Source organism: Felis catus, chromosome D1 (assembly GCF_018350175.1).
Source record: "Felis catus isolate Fca126 chromosome D1, F.catus_Fca126_mat1.0, whole genome shotgun sequence".
Classification (NCBI taxonomy): domain Eukaryota; kingdom Metazoa; phylum Chordata; class Mammalia; order Carnivora; family Felidae; genus Felis; species Felis catus.
The window spans coordinates 43,268,629-43,287,679 of record NC_058377.1 but is presented as its reverse complement, the minus strand read 5'-3'; the positions used below and the strand labels follow the sequence as shown (position 1 = coordinate 43,287,679).

The 19,051-nt window shown below is 35.5% G+C and overlaps 1 protein-coding gene across 7 annotated transcripts in view; it reads left to right on the top strand.

The window, feature by feature from the left end:
- Nucleotides 1–19,051, top strand: part of NAALAD2 (N-acetylated alpha-linked acidic dipeptidase 2) — a 100,318-nt gene that overhangs the window by 42,984 nt on the left and 38,283 nt on the right. For all 7 annotated transcript variants that reach the window (XM_045038625.1, XM_045038626.1, XM_045038623.1 and 4 more), the window contains 6 exons: nucleotides 3,519–3,705; nucleotides 5,195–5,296; nucleotides 7,865–7,990; nucleotides 9,685–9,871; nucleotides 13,692–13,785; nucleotides 15,247–15,345. In XM_045038625.1, the coding sequence (XP_044894560.1) occupies nucleotides 3,519–3,705; nucleotides 5,195–5,296; nucleotides 7,865–7,990; nucleotides 9,685–9,871; nucleotides 13,692–13,785; nucleotides 15,247–15,345 (795 nt within the window). The remainder of the gene's footprint in view (nucleotides 1–3,518; nucleotides 3,706–5,194; nucleotides 5,297–7,864; nucleotides 7,991–9,684; nucleotides 9,872–13,691; nucleotides 13,786–15,246; nucleotides 15,346–19,051) is intronic.

Sequence of the window (19,051 nt, the reverse complement as noted above, 5' to 3'; positions counted from 1 at the left end):
TTATATAACGTATGTCATTTTGTCTTTAATTTTGAGCAGTTTTACCATGTGCCTAGTTTTCCTCAAATGTATTCTGTTTATGGCTCTCTGAGATTCTTGGCTTTGTTAACTTCTGTCTTTCACTAATTTAGGAAGGTTTTATTCACTGTTTCTTAAAGTTTTCTGCAGATTCTCTTTTCCCTTTCTGAGACTCCACTTAAACCCTAGAATCAAATAAAGTGTGTGCAGTGTGGTATATTTCCTCCTTATCAATTCTGTGATTTAATGAGGTCATGAAGTTCCATCTTCATCTCTGGGTGAACTAGAGCGAGCTGTAGTAATGAGGAATGAAAACAGCTACACTGTCGTCAAATTTGAGCTGATTTATGATTGAGGTGCATTAGAGATTAGGAAGCAAACTCAAAATGTCTGTTGAGGTGCTTGTTTAGAGATAAAGGAAAAGAATCAGGCAGTTAGGATGCATGTTGTTTAAAGAGAGACTCAGTCTTTATTTTTCCTGCAGTACAATATAAAGGCAAAATGTCTTATCAGTTGAGACAGAATGCTTGTATTTAAATTGTGTAAGTTAAAAGATGAGATATAATGTTAATACTATCGAACTCTGTCTGCAGCATATTATGAAGTTGCTGAAAAAAGTCACCTAGAAAGATGTCAGAAGGAAAACTTAGTAATATTTTTGACCATTAAAATTTGTTTATCTCTATTTTCCTTTAATGTGTAGTATAGCATAAGGTGATTAGTTATGTATAAATAGTTTATATAATTATATTTTTGGAGTTTGCTTTTCTTTCCTTTACATCCAACTGAATACCGAAGTTGCACATGAAGAATGATGACAAGAGTAGAAATAAGTGAAAAACATTGAATTAGGAACTCAACACTCTAATGAATGAGAAGTTTTGACAATTTTGACAAGTACCCAGAAGGTGTAGTACGTGGTAACTTTTGGTATGAGCTATAATAGTCGTGTTTTTTTGTTAAGACAAAAAAGGAAAAATATTTGTAAGAGCCAAGGGAGAGTAAAAACTAGTAGCAGATCTTCTAGCCCTGAGATATGTGGGGGCATGTGAAATAAAACAAATTGCAGGTGAGCAGGGTCCTCTGAGGAAACCAGTTACAGCAAGGAAGTCAAGCAAACATTCAGAGAAGGGGCTGAGGATACAAAATTGTTGATCATGGATGTACAGGGTTTATGATCAGTGAAGGAGCCTAGGAGGGAAAGGTGATCAAGATTGGGTTAGCAGTTATAATGTAATAAGAACAGTTTGATTTCTCCCTACCCACTTTCTTGTTGACAGTGTCTGACTGATGACTGTTGAGTGTTCCTCATCCTTCATGTATTCAGTAAGGGTTACTTCCTTCCAGCTCAGGAATCTCTTGATTGGTCCATAATCCAATTATTAAAACTCTTCCCTTTGGCAGTGATTCGTTTAAGAGGTATATACCCTATTATGATGAAACGAAAAGAATGTTTAGCTGGATCTTCTACAAAAAGTTTTCCTCTGTTAAAAGAAACACAGAAGAGGAAATAGATATTCCTGTTTGTACTTGTTTCTCCTGAGCATTACAGTATAAATATTTTATGCCTGGAACTGTACCCATCTTGGGGACCATAAGGAGAAATTTTAAAATAAACTAAAGGATGTTACACTCTGCTGCTCTTTTTGTTTTGTTTTACTTTTGCACTTCGGTATTTCATTTCAGTGAATTCTTTAAAAGATGGATAGCAGAAGTTGATGGCCAACCCTCCATCTTAATTTAAGGAAATACATTTTGTTCTTAGTTATAATGATATTATCTGCTCAATGTAGAAAATAAAACAATAATAAATTATATAAAGTAGAAATTAAATATCTTGAGCCTCACTGTTTTCATACATATAAAATAACTTCTTTCAAATAAAGAAAAAAATAAAATTGCTTCTTTCTATAAACACAATAATGCTTTTTAAAACATATTGTAAGATGTTAAATGTCTGTAACCTGTAGTTTTCATTTAATGATAAAGGGAAAGCTTCACAGAGGAGAAGATGCTGGAGGAGTCCTAATGGATGATGAGTAGTTTGCAAGTGGGAAAGGGGAATAAAAGAAGTGGTGACAGAGGGAGGTTCAGGTAGATGGGACAGTATTTATGTCTGAGAGAAGATCTTGTGCAAAGGGAACAGGTGGTCACTGCAGAAGGAAAATGAGTCTACCAAATGCTGCATGGTGGAGAGGGATGGGAAATGGAAAGGAGAAGGGTGAATCAGATGAAAAAGGACCCAGTACGCCATGTTTGAGTGTGATAATGGAGAGTGCAGGGAGCCATCCAAGGAGTTCAAGTAGTTAAATAATATGAATGATTTCAAATTATCACTATTTCTCAAAGTCAGACAACTATGACTTTCATATTTATTTATTTAATGTTTTTTTTATTTTTGAGAGAAGTACACGTGTTTGAGTGGGGGAGGGGCAGTGAGCGGGGAACACCCAGAATCCAAAGCACGCTCTAGTGTATGAACTGTCACCACAGAACCTGACACAGGGCTCGAGCCCACAAACCGTGAGATCATGAACTGAGCCAAAGTTGGACATTTAACTGACTGAGCCACCCAGGAGTCCCATGATTTTCATATTTCAGCCCCAGCATTTAATGGCTATGAAATTGTGAGCAAGTTATTTGCCCTCTCAGCTTCCTCATTTGCAAAATGAGGACAGTGGAAGAAGGGTTGTGAAGATTCAATGAGGTAACTCAGGTGAAAGTACCTGGTCACATGCCTGACATATAGTAAGTTTTCTGTAAATATCAACTTTCTTTTACTGCCTATATTTTTTGTTGTTGTTTGGTTGTCGTATGGTTGACTAAAAAGCCGATTTACAAAAGCATTATTATTTTACTGAAACTTTTAAAAATATGGTTTACACTCATGTGAAGTGAACTGATATAAAAACTACTTTTATGAGGCTACTTAAATGCTACAACCCATTTACCCTCAGAACCAAGAGAACATTGCCAAATTCACTTCAACAACCTGTATTGTATTATTGCTGGATAACAGGCAGGAACTAAGCAGTAGGCAATATAAAAATAAAAATGCATGGACTTTAACTTCAATAAAATCAATAAACAACTGAATAAATATGACAAGACTCTAGTAGAAGTATATGTTAGACTGCCCAGTTGGTCTCTGGAAAATATTATGAACTCCCCTTCCCCCAAAATGTCCTCTACTGATGATCAGCAAGAAGAAGCACCACTGGTATAGAGGCATGACCTTCCAAGGTGCCTTCTTATAGCTGCATACATGTATTTACCATGGAATATGTTCTTTTCTGGGGAAGTATAATGAGAAAATTATAGTGACACACAAATAGTTTTTATTGGCATACCTAGAAATTGGTATCACTACCTGTTTTTTTTTAAATCTCTGATGTAGAAATAATTTAGTATGTAAATGATGAGTGATACCTCTAGAACAGTCCTTAGCACATGGTCTGAATATAGATTTAACACCCACTTGTATTTTATTTTCATTGTAGTTCTTTTACAAAGCTCCCTCATCTGGCAGGAACAGAACAAAATTTACTTCTTGCCAAGAAAATCCAAACCCAGTGGAAGAAATTTGGACTGGATTCAGCCGAGTTGGTTCATTATGATGTTCTCCTATCCTACCCTAATGAGACAAATGCCAACTATATATCAATCATGGATGAACATGGAATTGAGGTGATGTGGAATTGCTGGTACTTGCTGTATTTTATGACCCCACTTGTTTATGTGAATTGGGATGTAGGGTCAAGTAAAAATAGAAATTTGTTAATAGTGCAGTGGAACTCATATTTCTTAGAAAAGTTGATAGGTTACAAACTAATTATTCAGTGTCTCCTGTGTGTTAGGCACAGTGCTAAGTCTTGAAGCCAGAATGAAGTCTAGGAACATGGTCTCTTTGCTTTAAGTAAGGTATGGCAGACGTTGGAACACATCGTTTTAAGTTAATACGGTAAGTGTTAGGAAGAGTATGGTTTCGGTTTTTTACACAGAAAAGGTTCACTTAGCCAGACACGGACTTAGAGAAGGGTTTCTGAAAGCAGGCCTCCATGATATGTGAGTTATGAAAGATCCAAAGGGGTTAACCACATGAAAAATCAAAGAATTCTAGGCAGAAGAGAAAATTAAGGCAAAGGTTTGGAGACCTATACTAGCTTAGTATTATTGAGGAACTTAAAATTTTTCTGTATTTCAAAAATGTAAAGTACGAAGTGGGCCACTGTAAGAGATAAACCAGGATAAATGTTTTGGGAACAGGTCATAAAAGGGCTTATACATTGTCATAAGAGGCTTAGAATTCAACTTCAGTCAGTGAATACCATTTGCAAGTCCTAAGCAATGGAAGGATGTGACTAGAGAGGCATCTTTTAGATAGTTTAGGCTGTCTTCAGATTAGACCTTGACTAGGCAAGAAATTCAAATTGGAGTCTTAAGTTAATAGTCCAGGTGAAAAATGATGATTCCCTGAATCAGGATGTTAGCAGGAATGAGGAAGGGGGATGATCTAAGAAACAGTTAGAAAGCCATATTAGTAGGAATTGATTAGTGATTGACTGGAGGCAGGAGATGAAGACAGAGTTCAGGGTGACTCCTAGTGTTTGGAATGGGTTGCTGGCTACTGACGCTGCTGGTAATCGCAGGGAATGCCAAACCAGAAGTCGGCCTGGGGTGAGAGATAATAAATTCAAACTTTGACATACTGAGTTTGGACATCCAATCTGAAATAACCATCTGGCCCTTAAAAATACAAGTCTGGAAATATGGGTATTATAAGTATATTGGTTAAGGTTAAAACTTTGAGAGTCAATGAAATCTTACGGGAAGGGAGTATAAAATGAGGCAGACAGTGGACTGGGGATAAAACACAGAAAATATCATTTACATGGAATTGAAAGAAAAGGAGTCACTGGAAAAGGAGGAGGAGAACCATGGGGATGCCACCTTCAAAGCCCTGTTTTTATATGGGAATTTCTAGTCACCTGAGATGGCATTAATTTGCAGAGTTGCTACTATTTTCAAGGTGATAATAATGATAAAGCTCTTTTTCATTGTTGCCAGTAGAATTTACCTGTTTAATTATTGAATCTAGTTTCAGAATGCTTAATCTTGATAGTGGGGAAAATCTGGAATATTTCTCTCCAACTTTACGTGTTTTGATTCTCACTAGATTTTCAATACATCATACCTTGAGCCACCACCAGATGGATATGAGAATGTTACAAACATTGTTCCACCGTATAATGCTTTCTCAGCCCAAGGCATGCCAGAGGTAAAATAAGACTTTTTTTTTTTTTTTTTTTTTTTTACTAAACTCTTTAAACCTCCCTTTGTTATTTAAAGCCTATGTTGAGGACTAAAACTAAGGAGAAGAGGCTAATCATACATGATCCATACTTTGAGATTCAGTGCTATGAGCACCCTGTGTAAAAATAGTTTAAGAAAAAGAAAAAAAAAAAGAGAAATATATAAAAATCAGAGCCTGATGAAGTGGATGCCACTCTGAAATGACAAGCTACTGAACATATCTTTAATTCAGTAATGTCAATAGATGTTTTTTTACAAGCTTTTTTCCTTTGTTCATAGTCTTTGTCATAGATTTATAGATTACACCACAGAAGTTATTAACTTAATACTATGCTTGAAAATTAAACACGGTTGGGATTTCTTTTTTCTTTTAAAAATCCCCTTTATTTCACCCATCCCCCATTCATCTCCCCTCTGGCAACCATCGGTTTGTTGTCTGTGTGTGAGTCTGTTTGTTTGTTCATTTTTGTTTAAATTCTGCATGTAAGTGAAATCATATGGTATTTGTCTTTCTCTGACTTCTCTTAACATAATACCCTATAGGTCTATCCATGTTATTGCAAATGGCAAGATCTCATTCCTTTTTCTGGCTAAGTAATGTTTCATTATATATATATACACACACACACATTATTTATATATAATGTTCATCTGTCAGTGGACACTTGGGCTGCTTCCATACCGTGGCTCTTGTGAATAATGATTCAGTAAACATAAGGGTGCGTATATTTCTTTGAATTACGGGTTTTGTTTTCTTTGGGTAAATACCCAGTAGTATAATTACTGGATCATATGGTATTTCTATTTTTAATTTTTTGAGGAACTTCCATGCTATTTTCCACAGTGGTTGTACCAATTTACATTCCCACCGATGGTACCTGAGGATTTCTTTTTCCTTTTGTGAACACTTGTTATTTCTCATTTTTTTTGATACTAGCCATATCTGACACATATGAGGTAATACCTCATTATGGTTTTGATTTGCAATTCCCTGATGATTAGTAATGGTGAGAATGTTTTCATGAGTCTGTTGCCCATCTGTATGTGTTCTTTGGAAAATTGTCTATTCAAGTCTTTTGCCCATTTTAATCAGATGATGTATGTATGTATTTATTTTTTGGTATAGAGTTGTATAAGGTCTTTACATATTTTGGATATTAATCCCTTACTGGATATATCACTTATAACTATCTTCACCCTTTTTAGTTTTGTTTATGGTTTTATTGACTGTGTAAAAGCTTTTTATTTTGATGAAGTCCCAATGGTTTATTTTTGCTTTTGTTTCCCTTGCCCAAGGAGACATATCTAGAAATATATTGTTAAGGCTAATGCCAAAGAAATTACTCCCTATGCTTTCTTTTATGGGCTTTATGGTTTCAGGTCTCACATTTAGGTCTTTAATCCTTATTTAGTTTATTTTCGTGTGTGGTATAAGAAAGTATCTTGGTTTCATTCTTTTGCATATAGTTGTCCATTTTTCCTAGCAACATCTATTGAAGAGACTGTCTTTACATTTTTGCCTCCTTTGTCATAGATTAATTGACTATGTAAGTGTGGGTTTATTTCTGGCCTCTATTCTGCTCCATTGATCTGTATGTCTGTTTGCATGCCAGTACCATGCTGTCTTGATGTAGTATATCTTGAAATTTAAGATTATGATTCCTCCAGCTTTGTTGTTCTCCTCATGCTTAGTTTGGTTATTCCAGGTCTTCTGTGGTTCCATACAAATTTTAGTATTATTTTTTGTAGTTCTGTGACAAGGCTGTTGGTATTTTGATAGAGATTGCATTGAATCTGTAGATTGCTTAGGGTAGTATTTTAATATTTTTCCAGTCTATGAGCATGGAGTGTCTTCATTCTTCTGTGTTATCTTCGGTTTCTTTTATCAGTATTTTCAGTTTTGGGCGGTAAAAGTCTTCCAACTCCTTGGTTAGATTTATTCCTAGGTATTTTATTATTTTTGGTGTAATTATAAATGGGATTGTTTAAAACATAGCTGGGATTTTTAAAATGACTTTAACTAAGGTGCCTGGGTGGCTCAGTTGGTTAAGGGTCCAACTTCAGCCTAGGTCATGATCTCGCTGTTCCTGAGTTTGAGCCCTGTGTGGGGCTCTGTGCTGACAGCTCAGAGCCTGGAGCCTGTTTCAGATTCTGTGTCTCCCTCTCGCTCTCTGCCCCTCCCCCACTGATGCTCTGTCTTTGTCTCTCTCTCTCTCAAAAACAAACATTTAAAAAAAATTAAAAATAACATGACATTTATTTCCTGTGGCCCAGTACATGCTGATAATCTCTTCAAAACAGAACACACTGGTTAAAGTGTTACATATTGGCTTTTTTTTTTTTTTAACTTCTCAAAGTATTGAAATATTTTCTAAAAACTTATACAGAATTAGCATGGATCTGTTTATTAAGCCCAAATCACGAAAGCTAACTTTTGATGATGTGGTATGGTGGAGCAAACTTATTGTTTGGTTTTCTCTTTAATTATAGCAGTATTACATATTTAATTTTTTTTTTTTAATTTTCCTTACAGGGAGATCTTATATATGTGAACTATGCTCGTACTGAAGATTTTTTCAAACTGGAAAGAGAGATGAACATCAATTGCAGTGGAAAGATTGTTATTGCAAGATATGGAAAAATCTTCAGAGGAAATAAAGTATTGTATCATTTGCTTTTCTAGAGGGAAGAGGATAGTATGTATCCTGTAAATGTAAATGATCAGCTTGTGTCATGTTTTCCAGAATTACCTCAATATACATATTAAAAGTTTTTTCCCCCTATTGGCCATGGTAGCATAGGAAATTCTGTTTTTTTGTTAACCTCCCATACCAAGAAAGGGAAATTACTTTTATTATAGAAACAAAATCTACTTTTCAAAAAATTTTGAAGGAAATTTTGTATGTAAGCTGAAAAATTAAAACTTCCTTGCATTACTCAGTTTCCTTGCCCAGACATGATCAATCGTAACAGCTTTTCTTAGAATATATGAATTCTGTGAAATATGAATATAAATATCTTTTTGTATGTACTAATTTTACATATATTATACATTTTTTAATAAAGATAGGATCATACAGTATATGTAGCTTTACTTTTTCACTCAGTTGTAATACAAAGGTACTCCTCTAAGCTAACGCATTGAAAGTTGTATAATGTGTGGCTAAGAGTCTAGGACTCTTGATCCATACCACATGGGGTCTAGTCTAGTCTATCTTTTACTGCAAGCAAGTTATTTAACCTTTCTCTGCCAATGTTTCCTCGTATATAAAGTGGAATTAGTGCTATCACTTTAGAATGCTTACTGAGATGAAATTATTTTGTTTGAAAGCACTTATGATAGTGACTGGTACTTAGCTAATTACAAATACCTGGCTTCTTATTAAGTAAATATCTCATTCTAGATAGGTGCATAATACTTTATATAAGTATTATGCATGCATAAGACTTGATAAGCGGTTTAACTATTCCCGTGTTGACAGATGCTTGGCTTGAATTTATTACTATTACAAATAATTACATTGTGAACATCTTTGTCCATGAACACTTGAACATTTATGTAAAGACTTTTGTAGTATAGATTCCTAGAAATTGAATGGCTGAATCAACATGTATGTTCTTTCAAAATTTTGAAAGCCATCATCAAATTGCCTTCAAAAAAGTTGTGACAGATTTCATTCGCATTCATATTGTAAGAATGATTTCTGAATATTGGAATGTGTTTTGGTTAATCAAGACTGATGGTTATCTATCTTTTGCTATAATACTTCTGATAGTGAAGAATTCAGAATCTTGCTTGGAAAGGTTTTCCTGTTTGTGGTCAGTTTGGATTGTTAAAAAATGTTTACAGAACACGATGGGCAATTTTTCACACACTACAACTATTTTGTATAGAACTTTAAATTAGTTTAGTTCCACAAATATTTGTATGATGTGCCAGACTGGGAGGGTGGGTAGTTAAAAGTGAATTAAGACATGGTCCCTTTTCTAAAACCACCCTCAGTCTAGCAGGGGAGAAAGATATTTTAAAGATATTTAAAATACTATGGCCCATCCTATAACAGAGATGTGTACAAAATAGAAGAGGCAGAAAGAAGGGAGACATTAATTTTGTGGTTTTAGGGACAATAGGAATGTTTAAAAGAAGAGACAGTCACTTATTTGGAGTTGTATAGAGTAAATGAGAGTTGTTTGCTCTCCCAGGGGAGAAATTGTATTCAAGGCATAAAGGATTGAATGTGTAACAGCATGACAGAAAGCAGTGCCTTAAGTTTCCTTACATTATTAAATTGATTTCACTTAGATGAATTAATTTACCAGTACTACTTTATGGATTGCACATTGCCCCCGCAGGTTAAAAATGCCATGTTAGCAGGAGCCATAGGCATCATCTTGTACTCCGATCCAGCTGACTACTTTGCCCCTGGGGTACAGCCATATCCTAAAGGATGGAACCTTCCTGGAACTGCAGTGCAGAGAGGGAATGTGTTAAATTTGAATGGTGCTGGTGACCCGCTCACTCCAGGCTATCCAGCTAAAGGTAATGGATGGGCCTATCATGGTCCACCTATTTTTACAAAAATATTACTAGCCCTTTTAGAAGACATAAAAGCAAACATCTATAGGATAACCTTAAAACTGAATGTAATTGTAATGTTTTGGATTACTGTCGCTAGGAATTCAAAAACCTTTCCCTCGTATTACTTTTTTTTTAATTTTAATTTTTATTTTTTTAATGTTTGTTTATTTTTGGGAGAGCAGTGGGGGGGGGGGGGGGAGAGCAGAGAGAGAGACACAGAATCCGAAGCAGGCTCCAGGCTCTGAGCTGTCAGCACAGAGCCTGACGTGGGGCTTGAACCCACGAACCATGAGATCATGACCCAAGCCAAAGTTGGCACTCAACTGACTGAGCCACCCAGGCCCCCCTCCCTTGTGTTACTTTTGTTTCAAATTTCCATGAGGTGTGGACATGGAGAGGGAAGGGTGGTTGAATTTCTCTTTAAATTTTTTTTTTTTTTTTTTTTTGAGAGAGAGATGGGGCACAAGCAGGGGAGGGGCAGAGAGAGAGAGAGGGAGACACAGAATCTAAATCAGGCTCCAGGCTCCAAGCTGTCAGCCCAATGGGGGGCTCAAGCTCATGAAGATCATGAGCTCAGAGATCATGACCTGAGCCAAAGTCAGCTGCTCAACCTACTGAGCCACCCAGGCACCTCAATTTCTCTCTACTTTTTTTTTTTTTAATTTTTTTTAATGTTTATTTTTGAGAGACACAGTGACAGAGTGAGAGCAGGGGAGGGGCAGAGAGAGACGTAGACACAGAATCCAAAGGAGGCTCCAGGTTCTGGGCTATCAGCACAGAGCCCAACGTGGGGCTTGAACCCACGAACTGTTAGATCATGACCTGAGCTGAAGCTGGACACTTAACCGACTGAGCCACCCAGGTACCCCTCTCTCTACTTTTAATAGAGGTCCAGAAACACAGGTCCCCATACCCAAAGTAACATTGCTTTTACCAAACTAGGACTTTGGTTTTCTGAATTGCTTACTGGTTTTATCCTTCTTTAGATGATACATTTGTATTTTTTTTAAATACCAATAAGTTTTTGATGTTGTTTAATATGTAAGATGTAAAACGTTTTGACATCTGTGTAACTACCTCCACAATTAAGATAATGAACATATCCATTATCCCAGAGTTTTCACTCATCTCTTTGTAATGCTTTCCTCTCAACCCTTCCTCACTCACTCCTTGCCAATTCCTAGGCAATCACTGATCTGCTTTCTGTCGGCATAATTATTTTGAGATCCATCCACATTTACGTCTGTGTCAATATTTCATTCTTTTTTATGCTATGTAGTATTTCACTGAGTACACTATAGCTTGTTTATTCATTTATTTGTTGATGGATATTTGGATTGTTTTTAGTTCGGGGACTCCTGTATATAAAGCTACTATGAACAGTTGTATAGAAGTCTTTACATGTACATATGCTTTTAGTACTCATGGATAAATCTATAGAAATGCAATGGCTGGATAATATGATGCATATTTAACCTTTGAAGAAATTTTCAAATTGTTTTCCCAAGTGGTTGTACCATTTTACACTGTAGCATCAGTGTGTGAGTATTCCAGTTACTGTACCCTTGCTACATTTAGTTTGGTTAGTCTTTTTGATTTTACATTCTAATAGAGAATCCTCCAACTTACTTTTTTTTTTTTCCCAAAGTTTTGGGGCCATTCTAGGTCCTTTCCATGTGAATTTTACAACAAGCTTATTTCCACTGAAAACGCTCCTGGGAATTTGAGATTGAATTAAATCTATATGTCAGTTTGGGTAGAATTGACATTTTAGAAGATACTAAATATTTTGATCTGTGCACATGACACAACTCTTCGATTACTTAGGTATTATTTATCTCAGCATGTTTGTAGTTTTATTGTACAGATCCTGTCTTTCACATTTATCCATATGCATTTTCTAGTTTTATGCCTTTTAAAAACATATTTTAAATTTCAATGTCCATACACTTATTGCTAGTAAATAGAAATGCTTTGTATTTGTAGAAGAAATACATTGATCTTGTGTCCTGCAAACTTGTTAAACTTAGTAGTTCTAGCAGATTTCTGTAGATACTATCAGTCTTTACACAGATGATCATGTTTTCTGAGAATACATTTTATTTCTATGTTTCCAGTATGGATGCCTTTTGCTTTTTAGTATACTGGCTAGTACCTCTCCTACACTGCTGAAGAAAGTTGTTTAGAGGAGATACCATTCCCTTTGTTCCTGCCTCAAGGAGAAAAAAAATCCAGTGTTTTCTTCTTAAGTCTGATATTGCTGTAGGTATTTTTTATAGATGTTTTTTGTCAGGTTGACAGAAGTTGTCAGGTTTGTCAGGAAGTTTACTTCTAATGTGCTAAGAGCCTTTATCTTAGCACATTTACCTAGGAATGTACAATGGATTTTGTCAAATGCTTTTACCGAGTCTTGAGATGATAATAAGTTCTATTAATTTTGTTAAGTTATACTCGTAAACTTTTGAATGTTAAACCAACCCTGCCATCCTGGGATAAACTCTACTTGAACACAGTGCATTATCCTTTTGTTAAGAATATCTTTCATGAGGGGTATTGGCGTATGGATTTATTTTCTTGTGTATTTCTATCTCATTTTGGTTTCAGAGTAATGTTGGCCTCATGGGATGAGTTGGGAACTAGTTCATCTTTTTTTAAATAGGAGTTTATATAGAATGGGTTTGATTTTTGCCTGTAAACATTCAGTAGAATTCCCTGGCAAATATATCTGGGCCTGAAGTTTTGTTTTATAGGAATGTTTTTAACTACAAATTCAATTTTTTAAACAGATATGTGGCTAGTTAGGTTGTCCATTTATTCTTGAGTGAGCTTTGGTACTTTGTCTCCTAAGGATTTTGTCCATTTCATCTAAGTTGTTAAATTTAATAGAGTTGTTCATAATCTTCTCAGTCTGTGTGTGTGTGTGTGTGTGTGTGTGTGTGTGTACATACATGTACAAGTATGCTGTTCTTTATTGCTGATTGTGGCAATTTTTTTTTTCTTTTTTTCCTGAACTGTCTTGCTAAAGGTTGATCAGCTTTATTGATATTCTCAAAGCACCAGCTTTGGATTGTATTAATAATTGCTACCATTTTTCTATTTCATATTTCTTACTTTTCTGCTCTGATCTTTATTATGTCCTTTCCCTGCTTATTTTTCCCTCATTTGCTCTTCTTTTCTAGTTTGTCAAGGTGGAATCTGATGTCATTTGATTGAAACCTTCCTTTGTTTCTAAGATGAGTGTTTAGTGCTGTACAACTATTTTGGCTGAAAGCCAAAGTCCCAGTGAGGTTGTAAGTCTGACCATGGTTTTCAGTCTTCCTTTAAAGAGAATATTGTATTACTATTTGAATAGGATCTTTATTATTCCCAAGATCTCATAAGTTCCCTTTAATTTTTTTTTCAGTTATATCTAGTTTCAGAATTTGGGACACATTTTCCAGGCAATTGGTTAACTGAGGCTTCTTTAAGAAGGATTCAAGATATCCTTGAAGAAATAAAATACTCTTCTAAAATTCAAGAGAAACACATGAAGTGTCAAAACAAATTTGGAAATTTTTAATCCCAATGGTTGATTTTACATTAAAATATAAATGATTTAGTTTCTTACTGTTGAATAAAATAGGCCATGTTAGGCAAAACAATCATTGGCTTGGGGGGAACTTTCAGTTTTTGATATAACTTCAAACATGTAATAGATCTGCAATAGTAATAAAAGAAATCTCTTTATACCCTTGGCTCAGATTCTTCACTTATTTTCAATTTACCTCATTGATTTCTGCAGAGTACACTTTTAGACTTGATGTCAAAGAAGGAGTGGGAATCCCCAAGATCCCTGTACATCCTATTGGGTATAACGATGCAGAAGTATTGTTACGGTATGTTTTTTTAACTGGATAGGAGATTAAGATATTTTGTACTTATATGTCCATTTTCTCATCTAAAATCAATGTAATCTAATTATGTTGAAAGTTAAGTCTGGTTGTACACCTGAAACCAATGTTATGTGTCACTTATATCTCACTAAAATTTTGTTAAGTAAAAATTCAGGAAACAAAGTAGGAAAATGAGTTAAAAAAAAGAAAAGTCTTGTGTCAAGATTCTCCTGAAGTAGGAATAACAGAGCACAGCAAGAAATGGCAAGAAACTATTAGTTTGCTACAAATGAAAGTCTCAAGTGCAAAACTGTTCAAAGATAAAAAATACTGATTGGAAATTTTTCAAGTAGTTGGATTGTCTTAGGTATTAATTTGATGTTTATACCTGACCTGTATTTTAAAAATATTATAATGTCCACTACTTATTAGATTTGTGAACTTGGACCAGCTACTTAATCTTTCTCTGATTCAGTTTCCTTGTCTGTGAAATGAGGATAGTAATTGTTTCTCCCTGATAGAGTTTTTAGGAGGAGGAGATGAGATCAAGTACATGAAGTATCTAGAATATAGTAAATATTTAATTAATGTTTGCTATTCTTGCATTCTGTTACTGATGTTCTTTTACAAACATCCAGACTTTTTTTTTTAAGATGTCTATACCAATACAATTAGTGATTGCTTTATGAGTACCTACTAGATAATCAGCGCCTCTAGAAATTAATTTATTCTCCTTGACACAGTCATGAATTTCCTATTTTCAGTATTTCTTAAAAAAAAAATCTTTAGTGTTTGTTTATTTTCGAGCACGAGTTGGGGAGGGGCAGAGAAAGACACAGAATCCGAAGCAGGCTCTAGGCTCTAGGCTCCAGGCACAGAGCCTGTGGTGGGTCTCGAATTCACAAATCATGAGATCATGACCTGAGCTGAAGTCAGTATTTTCAGCATTTCTTAATCTTAAGTCTTCACTAGTCAAAAGTAAAGAGGCCGATGCTTCTCATTTCCTCTCCCTATCTTTTTCCTTAAGCTGTCTTATCACAAACATATTAAATACTTTATCTCAATTATGGCTTTCTCGGTAAAATGTCAGTTCCCTAAGGAGAGGGAACGTTAGCGGTACCTAGCTCAATAAATATTTGTTTAAATTTTTTTTTTCAACTTTTATTTATTTTTGGGACAGAGAGAGAGAGCATGAACGGGGGAGGGGCAGAGAGAGAGGGAGACACAGAATCGGAAACAGGCTCCAGGCTCTGAGCCATCAGCCCAGAGCCTGATGCGGGGCTCGAACTCACAGAGGGCGAGATCGTGACCTGGGTGAAGTCGGACGCTCAACCGACTGCGCCACCCAGGCGCCCCAATATTTGTTAAATGTATGATGAAATATCTCATTGTCAGACTTCATGATTTCTTCTAAGAAACTGTGACGTCAGCCTTCTTTCTGTCATTTTCATTTTCTCTCGACAGTCACATGGGAGGAACTGCTCCACCAGATGACAGCTGGAAGGGAAGTCTTAATGTGGATTACAACATTGGGCCTGGCTTTGCAGGGCATGATTCCTTCAGGTAATTTTATATTACTTTAATAGACTGGAAAAGTTTTATATGTTTAATGGAAAAATGTCAAGATAACTGTTCTGCCAGGTAGCTTTTGCTTGTCTTTTTCTCATTTTTCATAGTGAACAATTGATACTTACAGGGGTGCTTGGGTGGCTCCAACGTTGAATTTTGGCTCAGGTCATGATCTCACAGTTTGAGAGAATGAGCCCCGCCTTGAGCTCTGTGCTAGGTGTGGAGCCTGCTTGGGATTCTCTCTCTGCCCCTCCCCATTAGCTCATGCTGTCTCTTCCTCTCTCAAAATCAATATATAAACATTTTTTAAAAATTGAAAAAAAGAAGTACTTACAGAGTGATGTACTGAATTATTATTCTTATAGTGGTATCAGAACATTTGTTTTATAAAGTCTTAAACATGACTAAATTTGAGTTTAGTGTTTAACATTTAACTTCCTTTTTCACCTTAAATTTTAGAACAATGTTTGAGATAACCCAGTATTTCAAATGTATAACATTTTGAAAGTTGCTTTAAGGGAAAGAGTACAAGAGAGGAGACAAAGGAGGGTAACATATATTGCTCACCTACTATGTAGGGTAAGCACATAACTATGGTAAGTCTCAATGCATTATCATTCTCACATGCACTATTGTAGAGGAGTGATCACAGAATATTTGTTCATTGAGCTTAAGTTATACAGAAAGGTTAAGTTGAACACTGGATCAAGGCAGGCAGGAAATTGCAGTTTAAAGAGATCATCTTGGGTAGAGTTGTGAAACAACATGGCATGATTACAACTTGAAGTAGTTTGATTTGCCTGAAAAAGAAAGGGAGATAGAACACTGATAAATCAGAGAACATATAGCTCTTTTTAATAAAATCAGTCTTGTTTGGTAACACGTTACCATAACAATGTGAAATTGGATTCTTAGTGGTTTTTAGTTTTTGTAAGAATTTTTCTCCAGAACTTTTAAGGTATTAGAAGTTTAATATTTTATTTTATGGGAATTTTAGAAATACCTTAAGTGCTTATTTATCTTTATAACTTAGAGCAGAGTTACTTTAATATAAGAGAGTTTATTATCTAATTTATTAATACCTTAACAGCAGCAGGAAAACCTAACATACACAATGAAAGATAAAGGCTGTTTGTTTGTTTATTGAGTGTGAGCAGGGAAGAAGGGCAGAGGGAGAGAGAGAATCTCAAACAGGCTCCATTCTCAGCATGGAGCCTGATGCAGGCCTTGATCCCATGACTAAGGATCAAGACCTGAGCCAAAATCAAAAGTCAGACACTCAACCAACTAAGCTATCCAGGTGCCCCAACAAAGGCCTTTCTGATTTAGAAACACAAACATGATGACACAGAGAACACAGAAAACCTACAGCTTCAGTTCTATAATTGTAGTTCAAGAGTAAACCAGAAGCATACAAATCCCCTTGTCTAGATATCAAAAAGCTGTTCTCTACCATGGGCACAAAATTATTAATTGAGCTCAAAATGAACAAATACACAAATAAAAATCTCTGTCATTTTTCACCCAGAAGAGTTCTTGACAATCTATTTACAGATATTCAACGTCGTTTTTCACTCAGATAAGCCGTCTAGATTCTCTGTCATTTCTCACCCAGAAGAGCCCTTGACAATCTATTATCCATTTACAGAGATTACCGAGTGACAAGACATGAAACCACATTCCTGGAGGGGGAGATGGGTGGGAGGATGGGCTAAACGGATGACGGGCATTAAGGAGGGCACTTGTTGGGATGGGCACTGGGTGTTATACGCAAGTGATGAATCAATGGGTTCTACTCCTGAAATCCTGAAACGAATACTATACAGTATATTAAGTAACTTGAATTTAAATAAATACATCTTTAAAAAACATGTACAAAAAAACCGAAAACATGAGATCAGTAGGAAAAAGAGTATATAGTTAGAGATGCACAAAAAAGAGACAAACCAAGGAACAGACTTAACTATAGAGAACAAACTGATAGTTACCAGAGGGGAGGTAGTTTGGGGAGAATGGATAAAACAGGTGATGGGGTCAAAGAGTACACTCATCATGATGAACACCAAGTAATGTACAGAATTGTTAAATCACTGTATATTGTATGCCTGAAGCTAATATAACACCATATGTTAACTATACTGGAATTAAAAAAAAAAAAAAAAAAAACTTAATAATAAAAAAAGCTAGAGGGGCACCTGGCTGGCTTAATTAGTAGAGCATGAGACTTTTGATCACGGGTCATGAGTTCAGGTCCCACAATGGGCATAGAGCTTACTTAAAAAAAGATAAAGTATAATTTTTAAAAAGTTGGAGATACAGATCATCAGCAGAGTTAAAATTCTGTCACTGCTTCTGATTTACCGCAGAGCCAAAAGAAGACATGTCTGGGTTTATGCTACCCACACCTGGTTCTGTGAGGTGAATCTATTGCACATCTCAATGGAACTTCCAAAAATGCTAAAGGATGATTTTTTTAAGTGAAACCATAATTATCCTACAGATATAAAATGAACATGTGTCAAATATTTCATTTAATTCATTAATAAGGAAGCCGCAAAAGAGTTTAAGATGGTTCAAAGGAAAACTCAATGATACAAAAACAGAATGCTGAAATGAAAGTACAGTACTCAATAGCAGACAAACTTGTTTCTTCCACTCTGAAGGAATGAACTAAATATTCACTAGACAGATTGGGTGTTTCAGTCGATGTGTTGTTTCTATAAATTAACCTCAATCTCTACAGAGTTGTGAAATCTTCTAATCAAAGACAGTGATAGGCAGAGGTAACTGATGGATGAGCTAAGGCCTTTCTTGCTTTTTCCTTAAAGGAGTTTATTCATTCATTTCACAAATATTTATTGAGCATTTACTATAACCTAGGTACTATTCAGCAGTGCACAAAACAGGCAAAATCCCCTCCCATATGGGGCTTACATTGTCGTTCTTTTTTTTTTGGAACATTATGAATTTGAAGTGATAGGACAAATGGATATTCTTTTAGAAACTTCTGGAGTCAATGGTATTAAAACTAGGAAGACTTAAGGATTAAATATGTGGATAGTCTATTTTCAGGTTTTGATTAAAATAGATTTTTTTTTCCGGGGTGCCTGGGTGGCTCAGTCGGTTGAGCGTCCGACTTTGGCTCAGGTCATGTTCTCACAGTTCGTGGGTTCGAGCCCCAAGTCGGGCCCTGTGTTGACAGCTTGGAGCCTGGAGCCTGCTTTGAATTCATTGTCTCCCTCCTCTCTGCCCCTAGCCCACTTGCATTCTGTCTCTGTCTCTCTCAAAAATAAATACACATTAAAAAAAAATTTTTTTTAAATAGATTTTTTTTCCTCATTCCTCATTTGTAACATTCGTATTTTCTTCATTTAATGACATAGTATCAATGGCTTGGGGTTTCTTACTAATCTTGGGCTTCTATTTTTAGATATACATGCTAAAAGTGTTTCAGCTTTTTTGCTATTAGTTTTTATCTATTTGATATTTTAAATGAACATTTAAAAATATTTTTTTATCTGTATATGCATTCAGAAACACAATATACTTCTGTGGGGAAAAACCAGAATCTGCAGCTAGCAATGTAAAGGTTTTGACAACCTCTTAATTCCTCCATTCATAAAGAAACATAAATTAGAAACTGCTGAGATTCCTCTATCTACCCACCCCCCAAGGGTTAAGATTTATTTTGTTTACTTCT